The following is a 27,252-nucleotide window of genomic DNA, read 5'->3' as shown; positions in this document are numbered from 1 at the left end:
AAAACAAGCAGTCAAGTAGGATCAGGTAGGACAAATTGGTAGCTAAACTAACCACTGAAATGGATCAATGACATTTTTAGCAAAGAAATTGTGCATCACTGACTGATACGGAGACAAAACCACGTCACTTTAGTCTTATCCACGTGAACCCGTACAGGTCAGTCATTCTGAGAGGAAGAGAAATCTCATGGGACCTCAGGAAGTGGGTAGTGACAGCACATCTGTCTGGGGAAAGCTCTAAAGTAATCTAAAAAAAATTTAGCTTCATCATTCCACTGTGAAGCAGATTATCTGGAACTAGAGAAATCACTACAATCCTGCCTAGAAGTGGATGACCTTCTAAAAATATCAGCAAGAACCACAAGAAAAATGATAATTCAGGTGAAAACATCACATCACAAGGGATTTGCAGAGCTCTTTTGTTGCATCTGGGACACGTGCATGCTTCAACAATCAGAAGAAAAGTCAATCGGCAAAGCTTTCATGGAAGGCTTGCGAGGTAGAAGCCTCTGCTCACCAAAAAAAAAAAATCAAAGCTGCCCATCCCAACTTCATTAGTAATTGTCAATTAGTGCAGTTTTGTCTCACTGGTCAAATGTAATTGTTCTACTAGTACATCAAAGTTTTCCTACTCGTGTGCAAAAATGTCATAAAGTAGTGGAAAAAAACAAACATTAGGAGCATACCAGTCTACGGACCTCAAGCTGAATATCAAGGATATTGAATAAATGCTTTCATACACAGCACCCCATCTGTGTTTGCATATCAATGACAAGGATACCCCGATGAAGAGATGACGTGATGGATGTTGTAACATTTGTCAAGGAGAGGATGGAGGGAGGCTAATAGCAGAAAACGCTGGTAAAAGAGAGAGAGAGAGAGAGAGAGGAGAGGGACACGCATCGCAGCCCCCCGCCCTGTGTGGTGTTGGGTAAACACAGCCTGTCTGTATCCATGGAGACAAACTCTGATTGGAATGAGACAGAGAGGAGAGGTGCGAGGTGGAGGCGGTCCGCTGAAAAACAAGGTCATAGCGCTTCCCTTTCTCTCCTTCCGCTCAGCGACTTGGCATCAACAAAGGGATGTTATGTAACAGCTATTTATACTTGCGCCCCCTCCCCTCATGTCACGCAGCGCCACATGCAAAGCAAATGCAGCGGCTCCCTCCTCATTGGGCTCCGTCACCCGCCTCATCTTTTTTTTTTTTTTTTTACACGACGAGAGCACAATTGCGACTTTTCCGGGACTTTTCACAACACGGGTGAACACGCACCTGTAGCGCGTGCTGTTGCCAGATGGCCGGCTGGCGGGCAATCACAATTTGTCACAACACAGTTTAGAAATTCAGGAAATTTTATTCAAGCTGGAATGTGTCAAAGCAAGTCTGAAAAGCTGTAAAGGGCACCGGCATGTCCCCGGCTTTGCATGAAAGGAGTACGCAGGCCAGTGGTTTATTTCTGTGCGCTCTGAAGGTCATGAGTAAATAGTTAACTGAGTTACGAGGGAACAACATAAAGAATTACTAACAGGTGCTCAGCTCCACATGTGGAAATCAAAGGTTAACTTCAGTTAACTCAAGTTGACAAAATGTGACAAAAGGCAAGGTTTAGTTACACTCAACTAAATGATTTGATTAAAGTCAACCTCACTTTTTTTTTTTGACAATAACATGTTCTATGCAGCCCTACTAGTCTAAATATGGTATTCTGGTTAATATTGCGTTAGTGGAATATGAGTTAAGCAGCAAAATCCAGCCGTTTTTATCCATCTCAGGGGGCGGCCATTTTGCCACTTCCTGTCGAGTGAAAATGACATCACAGTTGCTCAGGTCTCAGGTAACAACCAATCACAGCGCAGCTTCAGAAAACAGGTGAGCTGCGATTGGTCATTGCCTGAGCCCTGAGCAACTGCGATGTCATCTTTACTCGACAGCAAGTGGCAAAATGGCCGCCCCCTGGGATGGATAAAAACAGCTGGATTTTGTTTCATAACTCATATTCCACAAAGGAAATATTAATCAGAATGTCATATTTAGACTAGTGAGGTCACATATAACATACTTGAAGTATTATGAAGACACACGTTTGCACTGTGTGGAAGTTTACAATCGAATAACTACTTCCTGATAACTGTAGACTGCCAGGAAAAAAAAGGAGCTCCAGTCTCTCTTCAAATTCCTCTTCTTTGCCTGACCCCCCCCCCCCCCTCCCCCCACACCCCCACACCCTGTCCCTCCACCTCCTCTCCCCACTGTCCCACTTCCGGAGGCCCAGCACGACCCACAAGAGAAGTCAAGGGAGCAGGAATGTTTTGAAGGCTGAGACATTCCTCATTGTTCATTCACACAGGCTTTATGTAACAAACCCCATCACGTGATGCGGTTCTGCCGCAGCCGTGGGAAGCCAGAGCATTATCTCCACCGCAGCGGCTTCCTTGCCGTAATCTGATTACGCCAGCCCCGTGATTGCACAACAAGCCATAGATGGGCAGACTCATCACAAGACACACATCAATGGACAAACAGATACAGAATTGAAAAAAAAAAAAAAAACTTGAGTAAAAAGAGACAACCAAAAGCCTGTGGTATGACTAGAAGCACTACAATCCTGAAAGAAAAACTATTTTATATGTCATATATAATAATACGTAATGAAGTGATGTTGTTAGCCTAGTGTAGGTTACCTTATGAAATAAAGCACATGGTGGCACACTGACACATATACTCCTAGAACCATGCATTATACTACACATCAAGCGGTGAAAATCTTGGCGAACCGTGTTCACCACATTGGCAGATCATGTGCTGCTTCAATGAGGGGTATACACTTGTGGGCCGGGGTTGTACTCACCTGGATGGTGGGGTTTCCGCCCTCCAGCAACGCAATAGCCAACAAAATGCTTTCCTGGAAAACTCTGTCACTGGTGGTGTTCATGATGAGGTCGATTACCAGATCGGAGGCTCCTTCTTTGTCCAGGTGGCACTGCACCTCCGCTAGGCTCATTTCCCCACGACTTAGGCCCCCAGGGACCCCTAGCACTATAAAAGACCACGGGTCGACATGGGAGAGGGGCGACAAAAGCAGGCATGTGACTGCAGTTCATGAGAATTATTTTTCTGTACTATAAGCGTATGGTGAGCGGAATCCTATCACTTCATTTCAAAAGGCAAACCCGCACAACTTATTTAAACTAAAAAACAAAGGCTGTACCAAAAAAATAGAAAATAATTATTTGTTTTGATTCACATGTCAAAGAGGGAACAGATTTAGCAATATGTTTATTGCTTTGGTTGCAGTTTGCAGTGGTGGATAACTGAAAAATATATATAATAATGAAAAATATATAAAATACCTGAGAAATTAATAAAATTGTGAATATGGGCCCTCCACCTTTTTGCCCACCTCTGGGAAAAAATAAAACTTTACTTAAGTGACTTATTTAAAAAAAATATTGCACATAAGTGAAATATTTAAAAACAAACATTTCTTCATAAATGCAAATGCATTAGGGATTATTGGGCCGATATTTGGCATTTTGACAAATATTGGCATCGGCCTTTTTACGAATCTGAAGACCGATATAGCTAGTATCTCACTGTACGGTGAATGCTTGCAAACGTAGCAAATTTGGTGTTTTCATCAGGATTTGTAAGATATTCACAGATAGTTTTTACAAAGCTATATTCCTTATACATTTAAAATTATAAGAAAAACCTTCAAAGTGTTGAAAATGTGAAAAGTTGTTTTAAACAAACATGCTTAGTGGCATTTCAACGAAGTTTTTTTTTTATTTTTTATACAAAATGTTCTCTCTTACTGCAAATGAATATCGGTTATCGGCCTCCTTGACTACTAATAATCGGTATCGGTATTGGCCATGAAAAAAAATATATCGGTCTATCACTAAAATATATTGACTAAAAAGTCAAATACAACTGAACTACACTTCGCCAGTGATTCTTTCATGTACCACTATAAAGCCCCATACTATATATGGTACTGGTTTTACACTTTGAGAATCACTGCTAACATTGTGCAAACCTGCTTACAAACAAACAAAACACTTTTGGGGGCAATGGCAATCAAGTTGTTTACTTCTTTTTTTTTTTTTTAAATGCCATATTTAAAGGAATACTTGACTCATTGAGCTATTTTCAGCAGTAAAAAGTTCACATTTTGTCCAGAATGAATTTGATAAATTTATTATTTTTCATGTACAATTAATACCTTTAAAAACATTTTTTTCCACTTGCTGTCAATTGAAGATGACATCACCTGTGCAGAGGAAGTAGGTAACAACCAATATGACTTTTTTGCTGCTGAAAATATCCCTTTCAAAGCCTTTGAAATGCATGTGACAATACATTTCTCACTGTGGCTGTGCATTAGGGGTGTGCCCCAAAAATCGATTCTCATTTTAAATGTCCCAAAATCGATTTTATTAAAATTATTTTATACTGTCTTGCCTTTGTCTGTGTGTGCCTTTATTTGGAGCGCTGCTCATGTTGTACCCGGTTTGGCCACTGAGGGGCAGTGTGGTTTCCCGCGGTCTAATACACTGTTAAGTTGTAGCCACATTAGAAAGTAGAAGGAAAAAGTCACGATCAAGTTATTCTAATAAAAGTTTGTTTGTTTTTTCAGCGTGGAGCCGTTCTTTTGAGTGATAAATGTGCCGCAAGTAGCGCGCTAATTAGCATTAGCGAGTCAGACTGGAGTAGATTACAATTTCTTGCACATCATTGTCAATCAAATCATTCGGGGGGGGGGGGGGGGGTGCCGCTGCTGAATCGAATCGCAGACCCAAAAATCGGAATCGAATCATGAGACATTCAAAGATTCCCACCCCTACTGTGCATGCCTGCGAACAGTGAGTATTTCTACAACAGGTGGAAAGCAAGTTTCCACAGGCTGCGGCACCTTTGCACATCAACAAACTAGAAAGCACGTGATACTTCCAGAAGCCTTTATCTAAGACCCCATAGCAGAGACTGTAAACATTTCTAAGTGTGAACGTCCAAAACAAGGCGCTGGCATCAATACATTCTTTGAAATGGCACATCATACACACACACACATCAAGGGTGCAGCAATGGGCAGAGATGGACTGCTTTGGTATTTTGACTGCATAACAATGACTCCGTTATCAATCAGTGATAAGTGTGCGGTGCTAGTCGTGCTCAAAGGGCAGGCCTGTGCACGACTTTGAAAGTGATAAGAGCTCAGGGTCAGACTGATAGCGAGACCCATCCTTGCATAACACGCCGACAGACATTTGTTTTACTACAACTATACGAGGCATACATATTTTGGCTAAAGATAACGAAACATCCCAGAACGGACTTCATCCCTCTCACGCTACAGACGGGGAAATCAATATTTTCATGTGTGTGCGTGTGCAATCAGCGGCCAAGTCGTTCGAATGCGCATTCAGCATCATCAGTGTTAACCACCTGACGGTTTTTTGCCGGGTCCTACAGGGCTGAGGGGGCCACTGCCGAATGACGTCAAGCTGTCCCTCCGCCCACCACTCCGATGGAAGTTGCCATAGTAACGGTTCACCAGAATCTGCCTCAGCGCCTCGCCCTATCAGGAGCAAAGAAAAGAAAAATGCAATGACATGATTGCAGCCATGTGTCAGGGGGCGTGTTAGGTAACAGGGGACAGTCATCGTCCATTTTGTGCGCTGAGTTTTCGTCACAACATCACTATGCATATATGAAACTAGCAGGAACTCTCTCAAACGTTTAAACGAGCCGAACCCACATTTGACGTCATTCACCACCCGCTGTGATTGTTATCGTCAGTGACCCAGCCTAATGACATTTAAGGATGCGGTCTTCAGGAAGGCGGACCTGAGGCCAAGTCTTTCGCATCGTGACTCATCAACTGTTGAGCGTCAAGCAGCACGACTTTGCTGTTGTTATGGCAACGGCAGCCCGTAGCTACCTGTCGAGACCTCCCGTGGGACAACGTGACGGAAATGAAAGAGGACGTTTGTGCGCGCTCGTGCGCGTATTTGCGTGCGATTACGTGACGGGTCTGCCAAACTGCGTGGTCCCCGTTTATTATGCAAGACCTGATCCTGCAGTTGTGCTCTAAAAGGACACGAAAAGATTAGCTCGTAAGTGTGATGAACATTAAATGATGCATGTATTGCTCTTCGGCAGAAGAACAAACAGACACACCATATTGTGACTTTTTTGAGTGAGTTTTTTTTTTTTTTTTAGCATCTTGCTGCAAAATGGCCGTGCCGCAGTTGAAATTGATACTTGCTGACTTGACTCAAGCTGCGGTGCAGCTGCTGACTCCCACAAACTTGTCTCATGATTGTGTTTTGCTGTCGGGTCTGCCTGACCTCGTCCTCTCTCCGCGAAGTAATTGGTTATGGATGATAGCGCCTTCACAACAAGGCTTTATTTGAAGCTTATCTAAAAAAGGAGCTGCCAATGCACAAAACGACCTTGCCTAAATTTCCGCATAATCAATATTATGCAGCGTTTTTGAGATAGATAGCCATACGGCTTCAAATACAGAATGACTTTCTACTCCACAACTTGCTACAGCTAAATGCACATACCCTTTTCTGGTCCTCCAACAACTTCTCAGGCTGGTTCTGATCCAGCTGCTGGGCGCAGTGATGAATGTTAGGCCAAAACAGATTCAAGCACAGTAAAAAAACAAACAAAAAAAACACAGCAAAAATCAAATCCATGCAAAAGGCCATGCAAAGGTCTGCTGAGAGAGAGCTGCCATGCTTTTGGTACCAGAAATTGTGTATGAGACTACTAAACTAAAAGAAGACATTTAATAAAACTTTTCTTTTTTTTTTAACTCACTGCCACAAGTCAACTTAATATTAGATCACGTAAACACATATCTATTTGAAACGCTACCTTTGCATTAGAATGAATGAGTGATAATTCAGCAAATTCGGCAAATTTATAACCAAATCATAACTTGCGGACTCCGATCAAATGGTGTGACGCCACCGGAACCAGAGTTCTGTTTACACAGTAACTATTTAGTGCCAGTGCACTTTTGACAGTTGAACAGGTTTGGACTTGAACCATGTGGAAATGCCAGTTCACACATCTTAAAATAAATTTCTTGACAATAATATGTTATATGTGACCTCACTAGTCTAAATATGACATTCTGATTAATATTACATTTGTGGAATATGAGTTACGCAGCAATATCCAGTTCTTTTTATCCAGGCCATTTTGCCACTGAAGATGACATCACAGTTGCTCAGGGCTCAGGCAACGACCAATCATAGCTCATCTGTTTTCTGAAGCTGAGCTGTGATTGGTTGTTACCTGACACCTGAGCAACTGTGACGCCATCTTCAGTCGACAGCAAGTGGCAAAATGGTCGCCTTCTGATATTGATAAAAACGGCTGGATTTTGCTGCTTAGCTCATAATTAACCAGAATAGCGTATTTATACTAGTTGTCAAGAAAAATTTTTTTGGGGGGGGGGGGTGACTTCCCCTTTAACTCATTCACTGCCATTGACGGTTATAAACGTAAAAAAATCATTTTAACTATTTCTATTTTTTTATACTTTTGTTAACAAGAGTATGAAAACCTAGATTTTTTTTATTGTACATTTAGAACGGATATAAAATTTGTGATTAATCGTTTTCAAAATTTTTAATCGCCGGACACCCCTAATTTTTTATTATCATCTCGTCAGGCGTCAATTTTTTTTAATTTGTAATTAATCGCATGACTTCACTAGTTAACTCACGATTAATCACAAATTTTATATCTCGTCTAAGTGCACAATAAAACAATTATTTCTAAGTTTTCATACTTTTGTTAACAAAAGTGGAGAGAAAAAAGTTACACTAATATACATTTTTGACGTTTATAGCCGTTAATGGGAGTGAATGAGTTGAAATAGAATGTGCATATGGAGTCCATACACATGAAATCATACCTGATGCTCTTTTTACAATACTCAATCTTTTCATGGCACCCCCGGCAAACACAAATGCGCGTGTTAATCTCTGAGCTTTTCTTCTTCCCGGTTGTTAGCAACAGCACAAGAAGCTGCACAAGACATTTTGAAATTTTCAAGCAAACGTCTGTCCTCATAGATACCAATACATAGATATTTCCCCCTGAGTGGCTGCCATGTTGAGAAAGTCATGCAATGGTCTTACAACCCCAATTATAAAATGACACGCATGGCTTGTATTATAGCTCTAATATATATAGTTCGAATGGACTTATTGTAGCCAAACTCACATTCTTATTCTCATAAGAATCACAATTCCCATTTAGTACGATTGAGAATCGATTTTAAATGCCCCAAAATCGATTTGATTTAAATTATTTTATACTGCCTTGCCTTTGTCTGTGCGTGCCTTTATTTGGAGCGCTGTTCATGTTGCACCCGGTTTGGCCACTGAGGGACAGTGTGGTTCCACGTGGTCTAATACGCGGTTTTTTGAGTGATAAAAGTGCCGCGAGTAGCGCGCTAGTTAGCATTAGACACACATGGTTTGTATTATAGCTCTAATATATATATCGTTCTAATGGACTTATTGTAGCCAAACTCACATAAGTTGGCGTCTATATGTGCGTCATCAATAAAAGCTAAGGCTTTCCCTATTGCTAATATATCTATGGTCTGTGGCTAGCTAGTGTACCATGAAGCATGCAGGCTAACCCATCCTGCATTTCAGGATGTTTGCCATGAGGACTATTTACTACAGTTCTACAACACAAAGCGGGCAATTGGCCACATATTCGGTATTCGCTGACGTAGGAAGGAATAGTGAATCGGCGTTTTAGCAACGAGCCCTACTTTGAATGAACTTCTGTATAAGAGGTAAAGTCTGGTTGAATGATACTATTTTAAAAAATTAATTAAAAAAAGCACAGCGCCTTGGAATCAAGTTTGATGTCTGCAAAGCCAACACCACAGGAATTATAAAATAAAAACAAGCACTGACTCACATCACATTTAAAAGTCAAGGATGAGCAAATAACAATAATGATGACTCACAATATCAAGTGATATGGTGTTTTCTGCATTGCGGATTGTGTTTGTTCTTTGATGGTGCACGCAAACACAAGGGATTCAGGTTATGCGACCCTTTTGAGTAGGATTATTTACTGTACAGTATGTACAATAAGACGCCTTAAAGTGCTAAGAGGCAATGCTCTACATAGTTATGTAAAAAGGCAGGGGAAGGCAGTGGGTTTGGCTAGGCGAGGGGCAGAAGGGGTTAGAGTTACATAATCAATCCAAGAGGAACCAGGTCACTAAACCAGTGACACAGAGCTGCTTACAGCAGCCATCTGTCACGAAAACACAGAGTAGAAGAAAAGAAAACAAACACAGACACTTTCACAACTCAACTTGTCAGTCGAAGTCAAAGTCAGGAGCTAATTACGCACATACAACGTCAGTGTTGTTTCCTTGAGCTGCAGCTTGTGGGAGATCATACAAAATATGAGTCTCTTATTTACAATCAAATTGATTTACCGGTGAGCATTTTTCCAGACTGTAAACAAAACACCAAATCACTTCGGGCACTATTTATGTTTTCTCTCTCTCTCATACTCCTTAAATGATGGACATCTTAATTAAACAGCATTCCCACTCATGTTGTTTCTAACCTTTATTCTTCTTATTTCAGGTACTTTTTATTCGCCACACTTTTTTGCCGTGCAAAACTCCCACATAATAAATCTGATTTACACCGTTTTAATTTGTTTAAAAATTTCACGCCTTCCTGACTCCATATTACTTACAGTTTTCACACAATTTAATGCTAAATATCAACTTTTCCCCATTCATTTTCAATGGGACACTTTGAAATTGAAATCCTTTAATACCATTTCACAAAACTTTAACAATGACAGCAAGTCTGCTGTGGGTCAGTGGGTAGTGCGGCAGCGCATTGTCCAGTAAACAGGAGGTGATGGTTCGAAACCCACCTTAGACTGATTGCAAGTTTGTTTGTTTTTATCATTAGTCTACAATTAATAATTAGTCAATTTTTTTTAAATTTAAATTTAGCATTCAGCTTTCAGCATTCCCACACAATTCCTCCAGAAATTGCACTTTGTCTGTAGTTATAATTACTATTTCTCATTTTTAAGAAATGAAAAGTATTACTTTAATTAATGAATACTTTATTTATTGTTGTTACTAATGCAAACTGTATTTTCACCTCTTATGTGAGGAAATACAAAAAAAATTTACTGGCTCCTTTTGCACACAAAAACTACAAACAAGTCTATGGACGCCACATCAAATCCAGAAGCAGCAAATGCAGCAAAGACGTATTTAGTTAATGGTCGCACTCTGACCACAGACACCACCGAGTAACCCCTCACAGCTGCCACATCCGCCCTGACTGCATCACATTCTACTAAACTGGAAATTCCCCGGGACAAACCCCCTCGGTTACAAATTACAATCACAACTCTTAGTTCAACAGAATGACGTATATGTGACCAGCAGCGTCCGTTGAATTCGACAAAACACGTCTCTGAAAGTACTACCGAAACAAATGTTTCTTTGTGTGCTGGGGGCTGAAATGGTGGCGGGACACAGAAGCGTTGGTGTTCACCACTAGCCTGCTTCTTACGGCCACTGCAGCTGACCTGCACTCCAAAAGCTAAAGTTGAATAAATCAAGTTAATGTAGCAAAATCTTATAAAAACTGAAAAACAGTATCCCACCATATGTTTGTGAGGGAGAAGGGAGGTGGAAGGCATGACTTACTCTAAACAAGGGCTTACATAATAGGACCGTGCACACGCACACGGCCGTGCACACGCACTCACACAAGGTGAAGAGGCAAACTTGAGAGTAAAAAAACCCCGCAACAGTTTGTATGCTCAACTCCTTATGTAAGCCTGAGAGTTCATGTGATGTGATGATACAATGTTGATTGTGACATTGCTTGAGACTCTGAAAATATTTCATTCCTCTTAAGTTACATTAATATTTTTCATTCACACAATTCATACGTCTTTTGATTTTTGTGTCAGAAAAGTTCCAGGACTTGTGGAAGTTTTAGAAGGGATCCCCATTGAGTCTAGCGAAACTTTCCTAGTCTTGTGTGCCACACCTTCATGCACTCCAGAAGGTTTCTTTCAGGATCCTCCGCAGCCCCGTCGTCATAAAAATTGTCATTCTTCTCGGCCAGGAGCTACAGACGAGTTGTCCTGCCACATATGTCGCCCCTTCCCCCACACAAAATAAAGCAGACTAGGGATGGACCAATTTTCAGTTATTTAGAAATTTTAGGGAAACTTGATTTACTGTAGAAAATTAAAGCTAGCTATTTCCTTATTTAAGTTTTCATTGAACTTTTTATTATTTTTATTATATATATTAAAATACATTCCAAGAAAATTAAGAGTTGGAATTGTTAAATTTTGAAACCAATATTTTCCCTTTTACTGAAAATTAATATCAGCTCCAAATATCGGTTATCGCCTCCTTAAATACTAATCATTAGTATCGTATCGGCCCTGACTCTGAAAAAAAAAAACACACAAAAAAAAACCATATCAAAAGCAAACGTCGAAAAATCTCTTTGTAGACATGCTAATTGATCGTCTGGCTCACACTGAAGGGGAAAACTTGTGTTGGGTTAGAAACTTGTTTGGGTGTGAAATATCTTTTGTAAAACCAGTCATGGATCTTTTCTGAAACACCTCAAATGCAAGAATAGTAAAATTAGGTACTATTATTAGGGGGTCAGGCGATTAAAAATTTTCATCAAAGTTTAGATGTGTTCTAAATGTATAATAAAAAGTTTTTATACTCTTGACATAAAAGTGGGAAAAATGTTATACAGTAATTTCATAATAATTCATGAAATTGGGTAAAAATTTAAAATATGTACTGTACTGTAAACAAACAAGTGTAATATTGATTTGCGTTTAGGTCATTTTTCTGCCACTAGACGGCATAATTGTATTTGTAAGACGTTGGTGACAGCTCAGTGCATTTTTCTTTTCATATGAAGAGCTATCTATCTTTAACATGAAGTAACTTGTGAAATTGTGCACATTTTTTAAAAATTGTAAAATACAACTTGACCGCAGTCTCCACAAATATATGCGTTATTATTAAATTTATAACTGCTCAATTTTGACGTGGACGTGTCTGCTGCATTGAGACTGGAATTCCCCCAGTACGGGCTTTCCAAGTAAGAGGCAGTCATTAAAAGCACATAAAAAATTTAAGAAAAAATATATAAAAATAGCGGCGTTAAAGGACAACAGCAACACACTAATTTTGACACCCCTAATGATTATATTTCACACTTAGCACGGCTACTAAACAACTAAATTCTACACTCTGGCTTGAATTTCACTAGATTGTGCAGGAGGTACCTAATGATGTGACTGGTGTGTACATGCAAAAAAATCTGCTTGTGTGGACGTGTGGAAGCAGGAAGACTTTAGTCGCCTATATTGCAGTTAAATAAAGCCTCGTGTTGCAGGTTAGTAGCATGTTGCATGCGAAGGAAGAGACTCGAAATATGCAGACTGACACATGGCGGGGCAAATACATTTCGGCACCACTGCCATTTTTATGTCAGAGACAAGAGATACAGCACATGACAGGTGCGCATGTGTGTGTATGTGTGTGTGTGTGTGTGTGTGTGTTGGGAGGGTCAACTCTCATGCCCCAACGAATACCCTCCACCCCTTGCATCCTCACAAACACATTTTTAGACACAGGTGCACGCACACATACACTCACACCCAGCATGGGTAAATGGCTCCTGCTGCACTTTTATCCTCCACAATTACTGCTGAAGGTCACACAGCAGCGGAGGGGCTGAGTTCCAGGAAAGAGAGAGAGAGAGAGGGGGGAGGGGGAAAAATACCGGGTTCTTATGTAACCTCAGCCAAGAGTTGGAAAGGGCCCAGGAATCGTGCAGTTTGCAGGCAGGGAAACTAGGACACAGCCTCAATGACTGCCGCTGTCGTCACAGTTCCACACAACTCATTAATACGTGCATATGGCACGCATACGCGCGCGTGCACTCACAGACATACGCACACACATGGTCACAGTGCCCCCTATCGGCACTGAGAGGACATACAGGGGAAACACCATCAACCTGGTGTATGGAAGCAAAACATGGGAGCGCTATGGATCTTTTTTAAATTAGGCTCGAATGGGCCATGGTATGACAGATACTCCATTTACCAACTCTATTGGTAAATATTTTGTATGTCTTTTACTTTACCTTATATTTTGTACCTATTTGATGACACACATTCATAATGCCGGGATGCACTGACCTATGTAAAATGATTCAATTGAAACCCATTGCATTAAACGATACATGCTTGTGTGACGATAGTGGCAATGCTCTGGTGGATAACCCCCCCCCCCCCCCCAAGAAGTAACTCACAAAACATCACCCGCCAACCACAACATACAGTTGTTCCATTCTCTCCTTTGCTTCATTCAAGTTGACCGTTTTCCACAATTGCGACATTGGAAATCCCGAACTCAGACTAACTACAGCACGCAGCCTCAGCAGGAGCTAGAATCACTACAGATATAACAGAAGCTACAAGACCCAAGGACACAAATGGATAAGTAAAAAAGAAATAACCTTAGGCATATCCATCTCATCATCAAAGGCCCTGAGCTGAAAGAGAGCAGAAGGTTTGCAGGGTTAGATAACAGGCCAGGAAGCTCAAGCAGAGGTCAACAACACAGCGTGACATGTTAGTTAAGTGAGTAATGTGGACACACTCCTCCAATTCAGTGGCTCATAAAAGAGTATTTGTGAATTCTGTTGCTGTTGAATGTTAGCCACTGATTGAATTTGTCACATTTGGCGGAGGGTTGGCTGCAAAGATATCTGAGAAAGTCCTGATATGTGACAAAGATTGAAGGATAGAAAGCCCTTCAAAATACGGGGGGGGGGGGGGGGATTGATTGTATTGTTAGACAACAATTTGGAACACAGTGTATGCCTTGTCCAAACATCCTGTCATACATTGAAACCAAATATTCATTCTTTACTGTAGTTTTTTCTTTGTTAATAGTGAAGTAACACTTCTGTAAAAAGCTGTTTTTTCAGCTTCTTAATGTATAGCACTGTACAAAAATTGTAGGTCACTTTAATTACATTTTTCATAGCAGTCATTTAGAAATTGTTTAAAAAAAATGTTATGACAAAAAAAATACTATTCAATTCTGGTGATTATTTGTATAACAAGGCAGATAAAGGATTTTTGTTTTTTTTCAGTACTTGGAACAGTCCAACCGGTAGAATTATATTAATACCACCCATCTGTTCATCATTTTCTATAAACTATAAAGTATCTACTACACTATGAAACGATGAACAAATATGATGCTCATTATAGCATTGTTAAAACAGCAAGTTTAATGGCGCCTAAGACTTTTGCGCAGTCATGTATTATAGAGAGTATGTTGTGTTTTGAGCTGTGTTTGTGTAAAACCCAAAGTGACCATTATCTACAGGCATACATAAACATGCTGCCCACTTCATTAGGTACACATGAACACACTAAAATACGATACAATAATAGTCCTATACCAAAAATTCAAAAGGTTTTCAGGACTAGAGCACTACGCGAACTATTATAAAAATAAAGGACATAATTATAATTCTTTATACGACTGCACAAACGAGTGTGCCATCTATCTCCTACCTTCTCTCCATAACCGCGGTCTTTGGTCATCATCTCTCGGAGTGTTTGTAGAACTTTGATGCATAGTCTCTCCTCATTTTCCTCCAGCAGCTGCTTGGTGTGTTTGATCAGCCTACACAATTGCATGAATAAATATCTTTGATTTCTACCCCATTCAAAAATCGATCGCTATTAATATCTTACTTGCAGATGAAACCTCCGCTCTCGCACTTTTTGCGCGAGTCAGTGTTTTCTGGGAAAAGCAGCTCAGGCCGATGCAACACGTCCACGAGGACAGACAACTCGGCTTGGACCAACGGACGCAGGCGGTCCTCCAGTGCTGACACAATGTCCTGCATCCCGCACAAACACGGTTAGCACATGCTTGAATCTGGAGAAAAAACACACACACAATACTGTTCACACACTGCACCTGCAGCCGTTCGATGATATTCCTGTAGTCACGTGACGCTGTCACCACAGAGTCTCTTCGAGCGGCGTTACGAGCGGACAGTCTCCAGCTCATTGCCGTTTTCTGCACTATGTTGTTGGATTTCACAAACAAGTTGTTCACTTGGTTGTCAAGGTCCACGGGGATGGCGATGGCTCTGCCTTTGGCTGACAGTGGCACACAAAAGCAAGAGAACTCAGTGCCAAATAGCACATTTAAGAAGTGAATACATTGAATGTGTATGAATTTATTATGTATTTATTTTTGGGGAGGGTTAATTCGATTTTTAGGATTGGACATTCAAGCTTACCAACATCTGACAGGACTTTGATACAATTCTCCACAGAGCCTTTCTGGACAGGGAACAACCAGTTGCAGTGGTAGATCCTGAACACCGCCTGCAATAGCTGCACAAAGACCGGCTGTCTGGTCTGAGGAGAGAAACAACATCTTATTTCATTCCTATCAAGTCATTTCTTCACTCTGCAGAGATGATGATTAGAATAACAATCGATCTATTCTTTTTCTCCAGCGAAAATTTGCAGAATTTCTCAAGTTACTTCATGTTAAAGATGAGATAACTCTTATTATGAAAAGAAAAATGCACCGAGCTGTCACCATTTTTTTTTAAATTTGAACACAATTTTATGAATTATGAAATGACTGCTTCAATGACTAAATGGTGCAGCCATACTTCTATTAGTTTAACATTTTTTTTCCCATTTTTATGTTAACAAGAGTATGAATATTGAACATTTAGAACAGATATAAAAACTTGTGATTAATCGTGAGTTAACAATTGAAGTCATGCGATTAATTATGATTAAAAATTGATATCGCCCGACACCCCTAATAATTATACATTAGATTTATAGATCGCCTTTCAAGCAACCCCGGATGCTTAACAATATTACATAATCTTTCGTCATATCACCGCCTCTAAAACTGTAATCTGCACTCCACCTTTATTAAATCAAACAAATACCTGGCATATTTTCCCCAATAGAGAAGCCTGTGGCAGAGAATACAAGCAGGAACGAAATGAAACATGCACGGAAAATAAACAAGTTGTGTCATACAGATAGATGGTATATGGCAGTGCCAAATATGTTTATATATTATCAATTACCTAATGAGATCAGAAGGTGCTTATGTCGTCCTAGTATCATAATTAAGTTTGTCATTGAAACGTGTCTTCTAAATCAAGTTTGCACTTGTTTTTTGCATGTGCAAACCCTTAGTAAATCTGGCCTTAAATAGCCATGGAATGGAGCAAGTATCACTCAAGACCAAGGAATACTACAAGAAGGTGCACGACAATGGATCGGAAGGGGAACACTTGTACGCAGTATTTTCTGGCAATGTTAAAATACCAGAGATTGCCAGGCTGCATGAAATCAACAAAATTAAATATTTTACATTTGATAATACCAGATTCAACCTGTACAGTGGTGCCTTGAGGATGAGTTATTTTCTTTTCATTACTCAAATCATCTTTTCTCATTGAAATGGCATTAACCAGTTCCAGCCTTACCCCAAAAAACAACCAAAATTGTTGAAATGTGTATTTTAATTGCGAAAAATAGCAATCCATTATATTGTCAAGTGGACTCACATATTTACAGATTTTGGTCAATATAATTTTTTTTATACAATTCTATATATATTTGGGGGAGGGGGTCAAAATAGGCGTCAGCTTTCAGGCTTATTTCAAATGTGATGTGAACGTTGTTTGAGAGTTGTTTGGAGGTTCAAAACTTATTTCACACCAGCAGAGTACTTCTTTTTTGTCTTATGTCAATCTTTTACCCACCTATAACAAATGGGATTCTGCATTATTGTTACACAGTGGAGGAGGGACTTGTATTTGGTACCTGAGATTTACCTGACAATCCACCATACTATCACATTACAATAATATAAACCATCATCGCTTTATAAAAACATAAAGTAATGACATAAATAGAATGAAACAGTTCTCGTCACAATACATTAATCGACTGCAGCTCCTCTTGGTATGCCCGCCATGGCCACTTGAGGGTATTAAAAGACAGACAAATGGACACACTGTTCATTAGGGCATGATTATAAATTCCATTTTATTTCCAGACAGGCTATGCCCCATTGCAATATAATTGGCTGCTGCATGCAGTCCTGCTTGGATTAAATGCAGCAATTTTATTGTAGCAGGGTGTGCCCTGCCTAGAAATCAAGTGGTATTAATAACGCCTCGACTCTCTCTCAGCTCATCAGTAAAACACTAATATTTGTCATTCTTCACAAAATGGAAGATATACAAATGTAGCACTGCTATATTGTCAGTGCATACTGCACCGTTTGTGCTCAATCCATTAAAGCACCAGAACATTAGCGTTGGCATTAAGTTAGTAGAATGGGAGGATAAGGTTGTTTTTAAAGTAGCACTAAGGAACTTTTCAACCATAATACAATATTTTCATAACTCTTCTGATGAAACATCGACTTAAAACTAGTTGAATGGTACTTTTGCTCTGGCCTGAGGGGGTCTGTATAATTTTTACTGGCATTAAGCAACTTTGAGGAGGATGGTAGGAACACTGCCACATTAAAAAAACTATGAATGTGCTGACTGCTTTCCCCATTCGTCACAAAGACGGAAGTCAATTTGAATGTGTGTGAGCTAAAAAACGACGCAATGCACTTGTCCTCATGGGAAATGTGGTCTTCCTTCAGGCAAAACATTACCGCTTTTGTCCATATGGCGCCGCCATAATCAAGGTAAAGTAAAAGTTCCTTAGCGTTGCTTTAAATACACAAATTGTAATTGTCTATGTTTCGTCTTTAGTTTGACAGTAAACTTCAGCTGTGAGTGGCACCAAACAGTTTGAAGCCTAATTTTTGGATTCCATTTTTTCAATTGTTCACTTTTTGCCAAACTGTTGCTTAATTTAAAGAGTGTTGAGTTGAGCTCACTGCCACCATAAAGCGCTCGTATCGCAAGTCTATGCTTGTAAGTCAGGGCAAAAAAAAATTGGACGGACAGCTTGAATCTCAATCAAATCCAGTCAAGTCGTGTCACTTTTATCTCAGGGCACCACTGTATTTGCCAAATAGCAGAAAGACTCATAGGGGCCGACAATGCTATTACTTAAGGTCACTGCAGTGGACAGCACAGTTCTAACCTAAAGATCAAAGTGGGACTATTTAGTTCTAATTACACGAGTTGAAATAATAGGCATACTTACATTCTGCCTGATGGCCGCCTGAAGCGCAACATAGACGTTAATAGACGAAAGGTTATGTAACTGTTATTAAGCGAGAGAAACACATACATCTAATCTAGCAGCTCGTCTCAATGTTAACTGTGCTTCTTGGAAAAGCCATTCACCCCTCTTAATGATAGACACCTGAGACTCAGTGGAATAGGAGAACACGGATATGTCTGACGCGCTGGGCAGGATGATCCGTGGACAGCGGGGTCTTCACTATTCAGGATGTTTGACAGCTATATTATTACATAAAGAGATCTTATTCAAAAGCTGTTTCAAAATGACATGCGTATCCCACCTGCTGCATATGCCTGAATTTGGTCATTCAAATTCGTACATTATTTATTTCGAAAAAAGGAACATTTAGTATGACACAAAACGCAGCTATAGAAAAAAAAAATGGAGTTGTGCTTGTGCCTAATATTCTTGCAACTTCATGTGAATGGAAATTGGACTGTAATTTATGTTACAGTTGTTTGCATGGTATTGATTTCATACCTGCAAGGTCGTGCTCTGGTCAGAAAAGGGTGAGCTAAAAAAAGTGGTGACGATGCTCATGATAGTCTCAGTCACGTAGCGCTCCAGGATGGTGTCCGCATGTTTACGATCGCTCGTATTGTTGCACACCTGTAAACGAAAACAAATCCCTCTCAGTCGATGCACATTTGATTTCATGATCTATTGAATCGCTACAGACGTTACCTACTCTGCAAATGTCAACTAGGAAGTTCTCAAAGAGTTTCCACATGTGATTGGAAGTGTAGATTTCCTTCATTTCAACCTCCGTGTCCACATAGCAGTGGTTTAGGAAGTTGATATAAGCAATTTTGACCTAGAGGGGCGCGACGAGACATTTTTGCGTAATAATATGTGAGCAATCTATTTCTGTTCAACTCACCTCTGGGATGCAGTCCTCATTGGTCACCACTCGCACAATGTCATCCAGTGGTAGCAGCGAGTTACATTTGATCTCAGTGTAGACATTCTTGCCTTCCGTGCAGACGGCTAAAAGCTCCACCAGGTGAATGTGGTACATCAGTGGGCTGTTCTCATCCATACGATCCCGCTCTGATCGCATCATCTGTACCAGTGTTTGAAAGGAGGCGCGATCATTGTAGAAGACCAAAACGTCTTCGCCCGCATTCACCAGCTGCGCAATAACAAAAAAGCAAACGCTTGCATGAGGACAAAACATCGACCGGGACAGATGCTAACAGATGCAAACAGTACATCACCTCGGCCATAACGATGTCCTGACACTTTTTGATGAATTTATTCTCTGCTTTGACAATAGTCTGCAGAAATTTGAGGTATTGGACGTTGCGTCCGTGCGTCTCAATGCAGTGGACAAAATGTTGAACCACGCGCTCGTTGATTTCACTGCACAGCTGGAAGTTGTTCATGAAAATATGCTGCATGGTGATGGCTTCCAAAATCTGAAAAGCATAAGATGTTGCACGCTTGGCTTGAACCTCTGGGACTTGACATTGGCGCAATGATAGCTCACCCCGGGGTTGAGGAACAGATTAATGTGCTTGTGAAGCAGAGCTTGATTCTGCTGGTTCCCTGCGCAGAAGTTTTGCAGGAACTGATGAGCTAACCTCATAATGTCCTGCATGCGTAAATCTTCCCCCTGGAGTGAAAACAAAAATGTTTGACTCATTTATTTACACCAAAAGACCTAATAGATGACTAAGTAGTAGGTCACAGACACCTTTTCATAAGGGATCTGTAGTAGCTCAAGGACAACAGCATGAGCCCCCATGTTCCGCAGTAACCTCTGTTGCTGCTTCTTGCTCTTCCTACCCGACTGGCCCTCCTGGACACAAAGCCTGCAGAGGCGTAGGAGGATCTAATGAAGGAGAGAGGTGATCAATGTTTAAAAAACCACCAAACATCTTGTTTGATTGTTCACCACTTTTGATGGATGATGGTTACCTCTTTTACAACCCTGTAGTTGTAACTGCTGGTGCTCTCCGGTTTGCTTGGCTTTTCAGTTCCTCCAGATTCGCCCTACAATAGATAATACACAAAAGAGCAAGGTCCGTGTGGGTTATTTAAACCTGGAACCAGGATTACAAGTGATCTTAGAGCAAACCTGTTATAAGTATGCACACATAAATTTGACTCTCGGCATGAGGTGGCATGATTACTGTAAAAAGAAAAAAAACATTTGCCATATTTGTGGGTAAACCACTTTTTTTTTTTTTTATATATGACATTCCCTGAACTGTTCACCTGTCAAAACTTTGACACTACACAAAAACATGCTTCTTTCATTACATCCTATTTATGGAAGAAGCCTAACTTAAACCATTGTCTATCAGTGTATTTTTCAGTGTTGTATCCACATTTGTTGATACCTTTTTATGCTCAGACTCAGTGGCCAAGACCTCATCTGGACCCTGCCTTTTATAAACCCAAAGCTCCGACTTCTCCACGATAGAGCGCAGTTGGTCCAGGTCGAACTTAATTTGTTTGTAGTTTTCCACGTCTTGGCTGGTGACTAGCAACTGGACCTGGTGAAATGTTCAAAAGAAGGATCAATAACGTAGTAAAGAGCAGACAAACTGGTCTGTACAGACAGATTTGTTTTTGTGTACTGTCGGACAATACCTGCTTAAACGCCTGAAGAACCTCCTGCCTTTGACTGAAGTGCCGAAACAGCAGTTGGAGAGCCCGGGAAACCAGAGGGGGATAGTCGTGCATGGTCAAGTGGAGAAGGACTCTCAGGAAAGTCCGTCCGCCATGATCGTCCAGGTCCAAGGGGGTGTTCTCTTCACTGGCCACACACACAAAAATGATTGAAATGACCCATATTGCTTTGATTTCCAACTGCTACTGTATATTGAAAGTGTGATTACCTTCCACCAAATATTCCTTCTGCCTGCTCTTCTATGTGTTCAAAATCCAACGCTCCTAAAATGGCACAACTAGTAAAGCCACTGGCCATATCAAGTTCTATGTGCAAAAGATGAATCTCACCTGGCATATTGTTTGGAGCTTCAACTGTTCCAGTTACAGATAATTCACCTTGGGAGTTGCTCTCATCAAACTCCCTCTTAAAGATGGACAGCAGACAGGAGATTCTATAGTCCAGGCGAACGTTTAAGATGAACTGTGCAGGAGAGCAAATAATGAATGTGTCATACTATTCCAATTTATTCATGGGTGTCGTTGCCATTGCGTGTCAAGTACCTGTAGGATCTCAATGATCTTCAGCTTGGTGTCCATGACCAAAATATCCTGTTTCTCTGGTTCAGTCTGGGACTTGACAGTGTCCCCATCGGAGATGCTATTTGATGTCGTGGGTAGAAAGCCACTACCTCGAAGGACGACCTGAGACATCAGCTCCCCAACGCCATGAATGGACCTTATCACATTACTACCTGATATAACGTACACAAACAAGATACAACCAACAGAAAAAAAAAACATTCTCCTGTTAGTTATTTCGCCCTCCTGCAGGCTACCCACGCAATCTGCGTTTTATACCTTTGCTCTCATCTCCCTTTTCCAGCTTGTTGAAGGAAAAAACTGTGCTCACGTGGACACAGTCTAGAATAGCTAGCAGGATCTTGGTGAGTCTTAGTAAGTCACTAAAGGTGTAGAAGCCAAAATAAATCAGATTCCTAGACAAATTCACCACCTAAAAAAAGAAATAGGAAGTAATCACTTTGTTGCTTTTTTCCCCCCATAATGCGTGCCATGATCGTAAAAGCATTTTAAATGCCAAATTGGTCAAACTCACCTCAAAAGTGAGCTTATTCTTTTCTTTATCTGCAAAAGGAAAGCTCTGACAAACCACATCTCTGAGGTAGTTCTCAACAAACTCCATCGTCTGTGAGAACCGCTCCTTAATTTCATCTTTAGATGTTCCGTCATTGTCATAACTACATGAAGATAATAATAAAAGCTGAATAAAAACTAAAACATGACAATGTGCACATTATTGTCATAATCTGGCCATGAACTCACTCATCAATGGCAATTTCAGATGGGATCTCCGACCACAGTCGTGCGTATTTGACGGGCGTAACCTGTTCCTGTGGGTCACGGTCTACATGCATGTGCAGCATCATGCGGCAAAATGAGGCTCGCAGGTCATAAGGTAAGTCTTCATCTGACATACAGCGCAAGATCAAGTCTACATCCAGCTGGCCAGAGATCTTGTTAATTGCCAGGTACTGCCTGTCCAAACACATCCTGGCAAAGAGGTTCAGCTGGTACCTACAAAAGGGTAACGGTTACCATGCAATAAACCTCAAAAGGATTTCCTCGGAAAACAAAAGGCCAATAACTACCTATAGTAACTGATCACCTCCTGGTCCTCCTTTTGACCCTCCTTGGCATCCTGGGCTAACTCCCTGATGCTTTTGCTGCGGATCTCTTTATTGCTGTCCTTCCAGAACAACCACACCTCTTCCTCATCTTCCTCCGACTCCTCAGAGTTGTCTCCAAGCACTTCCCCTTCAATCGCAAATCTTGACAGCACTAGTCTGCAGCCGGAAAGTGTAAAGAAGAAGAACTTAGGAAAATGATAAAGATACACTGGCTGGCAACTACCGATGAACTCATTTGCTCCCAAAAATGTATAAAAACGGTCTATTTTAAATATTGCCATTGTCCCAAAAACGGATTTATACATTTTTATGCTAGAGCATACAGAAGGCTTTGATGCAGCCTCTAAACTGACGAGAACGCTTAAAGCAATGGTAGTTATTACAAAAAACGGCCAGCAGGTGGCAGCAGAGTATAAGAGATCAACCAGGGCCATGTTGCAACATGCTCTTTTCCCCAGTGGTTTCAACAGGTTTGTGAATAATGATGAAACTATATTCTAATGCTAATTGCTGCAAAACAGAAACAGATAGAAATATACTCTTTTCCCTAAATTTATTTTGGTAGGTTCCATGCTTTTAAGGCAATTGATTATCACAGTAGTTTTTAAAATAATTTATTTTGATTATTTTTATTTGAAACAAACATTTTATCAGTTTATTTGTAAACTGTGAATCATTTCACCACTACTGCTGACTCAGATTCACATGTTTAGGTGGACATACAATGCACATCTTTCCTGGCATTTTGTCTTTTTGTTATTGCATTTCATTATAGCTTAATAATTCCAATTAATTACACCCTTGATCTAAAATCAGCTCATTTGGGGTCCCTTTTAGATGAGGGGACACTTACTTAGTTTCAATTAGAATGTCTGCGTTAGCTAGATCCAGCACAGCATTGCAAATCAGCTCCTGTGTCACAGGAATGGACTTATTCATGGAGACACACAAGTCCGACAAGTAGTCCAAGAACCTAGACATACACAAATCATACTTCATAAACAACAGAGATGGGGAAAGTACTGATATTCTGTACTTGATTAAAAGTACATGTACTTGTGTAAAAAACAACTTTGGTCAAAGTAAAAGTACTCACTCAAATAATTACTCAAGTAAAAGTACGGGGTCTGAAATGTACTTGACAAGTAAAAGTAAAACTTATTTTTACCAGATATTTCCTCCTACGTCAAATTGAAAGATATTAGCTCAAATGGAGCAAAATTGACTTGCTGCTTTGCTATCAAGTTGAATTTATCCTCTGTAGTGACGACGCACATTGCCCTCATATTTAAGGGTTGTTCTAATCTAGCAAATTGCACGTCATGTGATCGCGTGTCGTAGAGCCAATCACGAGCTGGGATGTAGGGGTGTATATACATGTGTAACGCTTCATTTGATTGGCGGAGCCAGGAGGCATTGTTAAAATGTAACGGATAAAAGTAAAAAGTAGTCTAAAAAAATAAATACTCAGGAAAGAACAAAGTACTGAAAAAACTACTCAAGTAAAGTAACAAAGTATTTGTACTTCGTTACTTTTCATCTCTGATAAACAAAATAAGCAACATAAATCATTCCTCCTGAAAAAATATCAAATCAATTTCTGCAAACAAATATCTCCATGGAAATGCATTATAATCAAATCAATGCTTTTCCGTTCTGGTTGGTTCACCACACAGAACCACTTTACCAACCTGGGCTCACGGTTCTTGCGGACCAGGCTGACAAACGTGTCAATCTCTGCAGCAGTAATGTGTTTCTCCAGTAACTTGCGGTTGTTATGGAGGAGAGCTGTGATAGTGTCTTCTGCCAGAACATCATAGCCAATTTGTTTCTGCATGAAGCGAAATTGCTTGGCTATATACTCCTGTGGATGAAAAGCGGCAGACAATGAGTGCAAGTCACCCCTTGACCTGAGATTTACAAAATAATGCTTTGCGATATCTCTCGATTCGTTAAGTCAGCCATTTTGCAACCTTAAACAAGTCCATTCTAAATTACCCTCGGTTTCATGTAAAAGAAAGGCTTCAAAAATGAATGAATGATTTTACTAGTTCTAGGATCTGCAGCCGACTATGTTTTTGGATATTTGTATTATAATATTAATTGCAAAAGAGCCTTGGAAATGGGAAAAGGCACAATTATGAGTCATTCAATTTCTCGTCAAAGATTCTTAGAAATGTATTTTGCTAAACACATTAGTGCTGCTAAAGAAGAAAAGGCCAACGACTATTGAGTTACTGGAAGGCAGATCAGCACACACAGCAGCTGCAAGTAAAAGTTATGCCAGGTCACTCACAAATCCAGAACGCAAAACCCCTAGATCAGAAACCCTGTACCTGGTTCTTGCGGTAGTCCTGTTGGGAGTGACGCAAAACCCGGTAACAGAGTCGGCAAATGTGTCTGAAGGGGGCATGACGCTGGTCGGCGAGCTCATCCAATCGAAGCATTGGGCCATCACCGCTGTCAGTAAAGGGGGCCTGAAGCAGCTTGAAGATCTGAATCCAGGAAGAGGGTTTGAACATGTCTATGAGATCTCATAAAAAGGTGCTACCAGACAAGAATTTCCTCGCCACAAAGTGCTGAATTAGTACCTGTTTAAGAATATTCTGTTCTCTCATGAGTTTTTGCCTTTCTCTGTTTGGTTTGTTGACCGTAATCTCAAGAACATCCTGTCCGTTGTTAGGAATGTCAACAACAAAGAACACCAGATCTTCGAGAAGTTTTGTAACTGCTCTGGTTGTCCACGCAAAGAGGAAAAATCAGCAAATTTCACATTTAAGATTGAATTATTACTCATCTCGGCTTCATACCTTCTCTCATTCTGTGTGATGGTGCCTTTTTCAAGCTTCCCAGCAATAGAGGCCAGCACTTTACTGGCATCGTTGGCAAAGTCAAGGTCTCGCACTTCAGCTGGGGAGACGGGCACAATTGCAAAGGCCTCTTTGTCCTCTTTCAGTGCAGACGTGCCAATCTGTCATCAACAAAGGTATACGGAATGTCAGAGACGAATATAGACTCATAAAGATGTGAGTCCAATAACAAGGGCCAATGGACATTAGACTATGGATGAAGTATTGAAACAACTCTTAATCAAATCAAAAACAGCTAATTGAACCTGGGGAAATCTACGCTTCTAAATGTGTAACAGTTCGGTAAAGGCCCTTTTCTGTTCCATTAAGAAATGAATGACTGTGCCCCATTACATTTCATAACCCAAAGTTGGGTGAGTTTGTTGCGGAAGAAAACGAGGGCCTCGATTTGTACCCCATCAAACAACTTTGTGATGAACTCAAATAGAGACTGTGACCCAACATTAATGACTGTTGACTTTGAAATAATTTTCTTCTATCCCAATAATTGTCTCCACACGGTGGAGGTGAGGAAAGGAGTTATTTAAATCATTCCAGCATGATCACATCTTTTAATCAACTTTATACACTTACACGAAGCATGACAGGTTTTTCCTCCTCTTTGTCAATGGGTTGGTTGGTGCTGTGAACCCATGTGTTGGTGCACAGGTGTCTGAGGCGCACGTATGAATTCCTGAAATTACATTTTCATATTTTCAATGTATTAATAATTCACTTTGCTACTACTATATAACCAAAGACACTCAGCCAGTTACGTCTGAAGGCAAGTGAAATATAAGCTAAATATAAACAAAGGCAATGTGCACTTACGAACATGTTGTGCAACATGAGGGCGAAACAAGGTCAGGCCAATAGGTTACACATGAAGCATAACAGGAGAATTATGTGCTCCTGTAAATCACATTAGGTCAACTTAATACACTAATTTACTAGAGTACCTGGGTACGAGTGAGTCTCCTCCTCTTAACGTGGTCGGGTCCAACTCAAATATTGAAGAAATGTCATTTCCATCAGGAACGGAGACAAGTGTGTACATGACTTTATCTTGTACATTTCGCAAACGGGCCCGCAAGGCCTCTTGCTCCGAATCCAGCTGCAAGCAGAAAACATGTAATGTTGCAAAAACAAACACAATCTTCCAATGCCACATTTTATGGAAAACAAAGGTAAGCAGCTTTGTCAGCAAAAGGGATTCCTGCTTTAATACCGTGAGAGGATTTCTAGGAATGAAGTGTGGACAGCAGGAAATGTAATAGTTAAAAGCATTATTGTTCTGACAACAAAACAAATGCTTCACTAAACACAATGTAACTGGCCGGGTTAAAAGTCAAATAATGGCATTAATAAGCAGGGTTGTTTGCAAGAAAGTCTTTATGTGAAACAAACTTTAAGTTAGTTAAGTTTCATGAGGCTAATAACCTTAACTACAATAGATAGCCTGCATTAGTAGGAATACTGGCATCATCTAATTACATACATTTTGTAGCTAACTACATAGGCCATACATCTTCTACTCAAACAACAATAAATGCTATAATTTTTCTTGATTAATTACCCCCCAATGGATGCAGTGAGTGCCACATCAAGAACACTAAGAATCTTGAACAGTGAAAAAACATTATCAGTCAATCACTGCCATCTGCTGGTCGTCGGTACCCACAAATGAAAACACACT

At 40.4% G+C, this 27,252-nt stretch overlaps 1 protein-coding gene across 4 annotated transcripts in view; it reads right to left on the bottom strand.

The window, feature by feature from the left end:
• LOC147167134 (inositol 1,4,5-trisphosphate-gated calcium channel ITPR1) overlaps positions 1–27,252 on the bottom strand; it is a 68,478-nt gene that overhangs the window by 24,231 nt on the left and 16,995 nt on the right. Inside the window, exons 12-42 of one of the 4 annotated variants that reach the window (XM_086086027.1) lie at positions 26,516–26,670; positions 26,151–26,250; positions 25,518–25,678; positions 25,299–25,440; positions 25,044–25,202; positions 24,399–24,571; positions 23,561–23,680; positions 22,669–22,863; positions 22,343–22,594; positions 22,116–22,257; positions 21,860–22,013; positions 21,563–21,753; positions 21,350–21,482; positions 21,229–21,283; positions 20,981–21,146; positions 20,728–20,883; positions 20,303–20,377; positions 20,079–20,216; positions 19,872–19,997; positions 19,600–19,800; positions 19,263–19,514; positions 19,071–19,196; positions 18,863–18,991; positions 15,427–15,547; positions 15,099–15,283; positions 14,870–15,018; positions 14,687–14,798; positions 13,615–13,650; positions 6,577–6,624; positions 5,450–5,582; positions 2,850–3,037 (exon numbers count right to left, since the gene is read on the bottom strand). In XM_086086027.1, the coding sequence (XP_085942153.1) occupies positions 2,850–3,037; positions 5,450–5,582; positions 6,577–6,624; positions 13,615–13,650; positions 14,687–14,798; positions 14,870–15,018; positions 15,099–15,283; positions 15,427–15,547; positions 18,863–18,991; positions 19,071–19,196; positions 19,263–19,514; positions 19,600–19,800; positions 19,872–19,997; positions 20,079–20,216; positions 20,303–20,377; positions 20,728–20,883; positions 20,981–21,146; positions 21,229–21,283; positions 21,350–21,482; positions 21,563–21,753; positions 21,860–22,013; positions 22,116–22,257; positions 22,343–22,594; positions 22,669–22,863; positions 23,561–23,680; positions 24,399–24,571; positions 25,044–25,202; positions 25,299–25,440; positions 25,518–25,678; positions 26,151–26,250; positions 26,516–26,670 (4,473 nt within the window). The remainder of the gene's footprint in view (positions 1–2,849; positions 3,038–5,449; positions 5,583–6,576; positions 6,625–13,614; positions 13,651–14,686; positions 14,799–14,869; positions 15,019–15,098; positions 15,284–15,426; positions 15,548–18,862; positions 18,992–19,070; positions 19,197–19,262; positions 19,515–19,599; positions 19,801–19,871; positions 19,998–20,078; positions 20,217–20,302; positions 20,378–20,727; positions 20,884–20,980; positions 21,147–21,228; positions 21,284–21,349; positions 21,483–21,562; positions 21,754–21,859; positions 22,014–22,115; positions 22,258–22,342; positions 22,595–22,668; positions 22,864–23,560; positions 23,681–24,398; positions 24,572–25,043; positions 25,203–25,298; positions 25,441–25,517; positions 25,679–26,150; positions 26,251–26,515; positions 26,671–27,252) is intronic. The other 3 variants (XM_086086029.1, XM_086086030.1, XM_086086031.1) reach the window with 3 other exon arrangements.

Source organism: Leptonotus elevatus, chromosome 10 (genome assembly GCF_054856555.1).
Source record: "Leptonotus elevatus isolate MCC_2025b chromosome 10, RoL_Lele_1.0, whole genome shotgun sequence".
NCBI classification, from domain to species: Eukaryota; Metazoa; Chordata; class Actinopteri; order Syngnathiformes; family Syngnathidae; genus Leptonotus; species Leptonotus elevatus.
The sequence above is the reverse complement of the archived record's forward strand: the minus strand, read 5'-3'. Positions and strand labels throughout refer to the sequence as shown.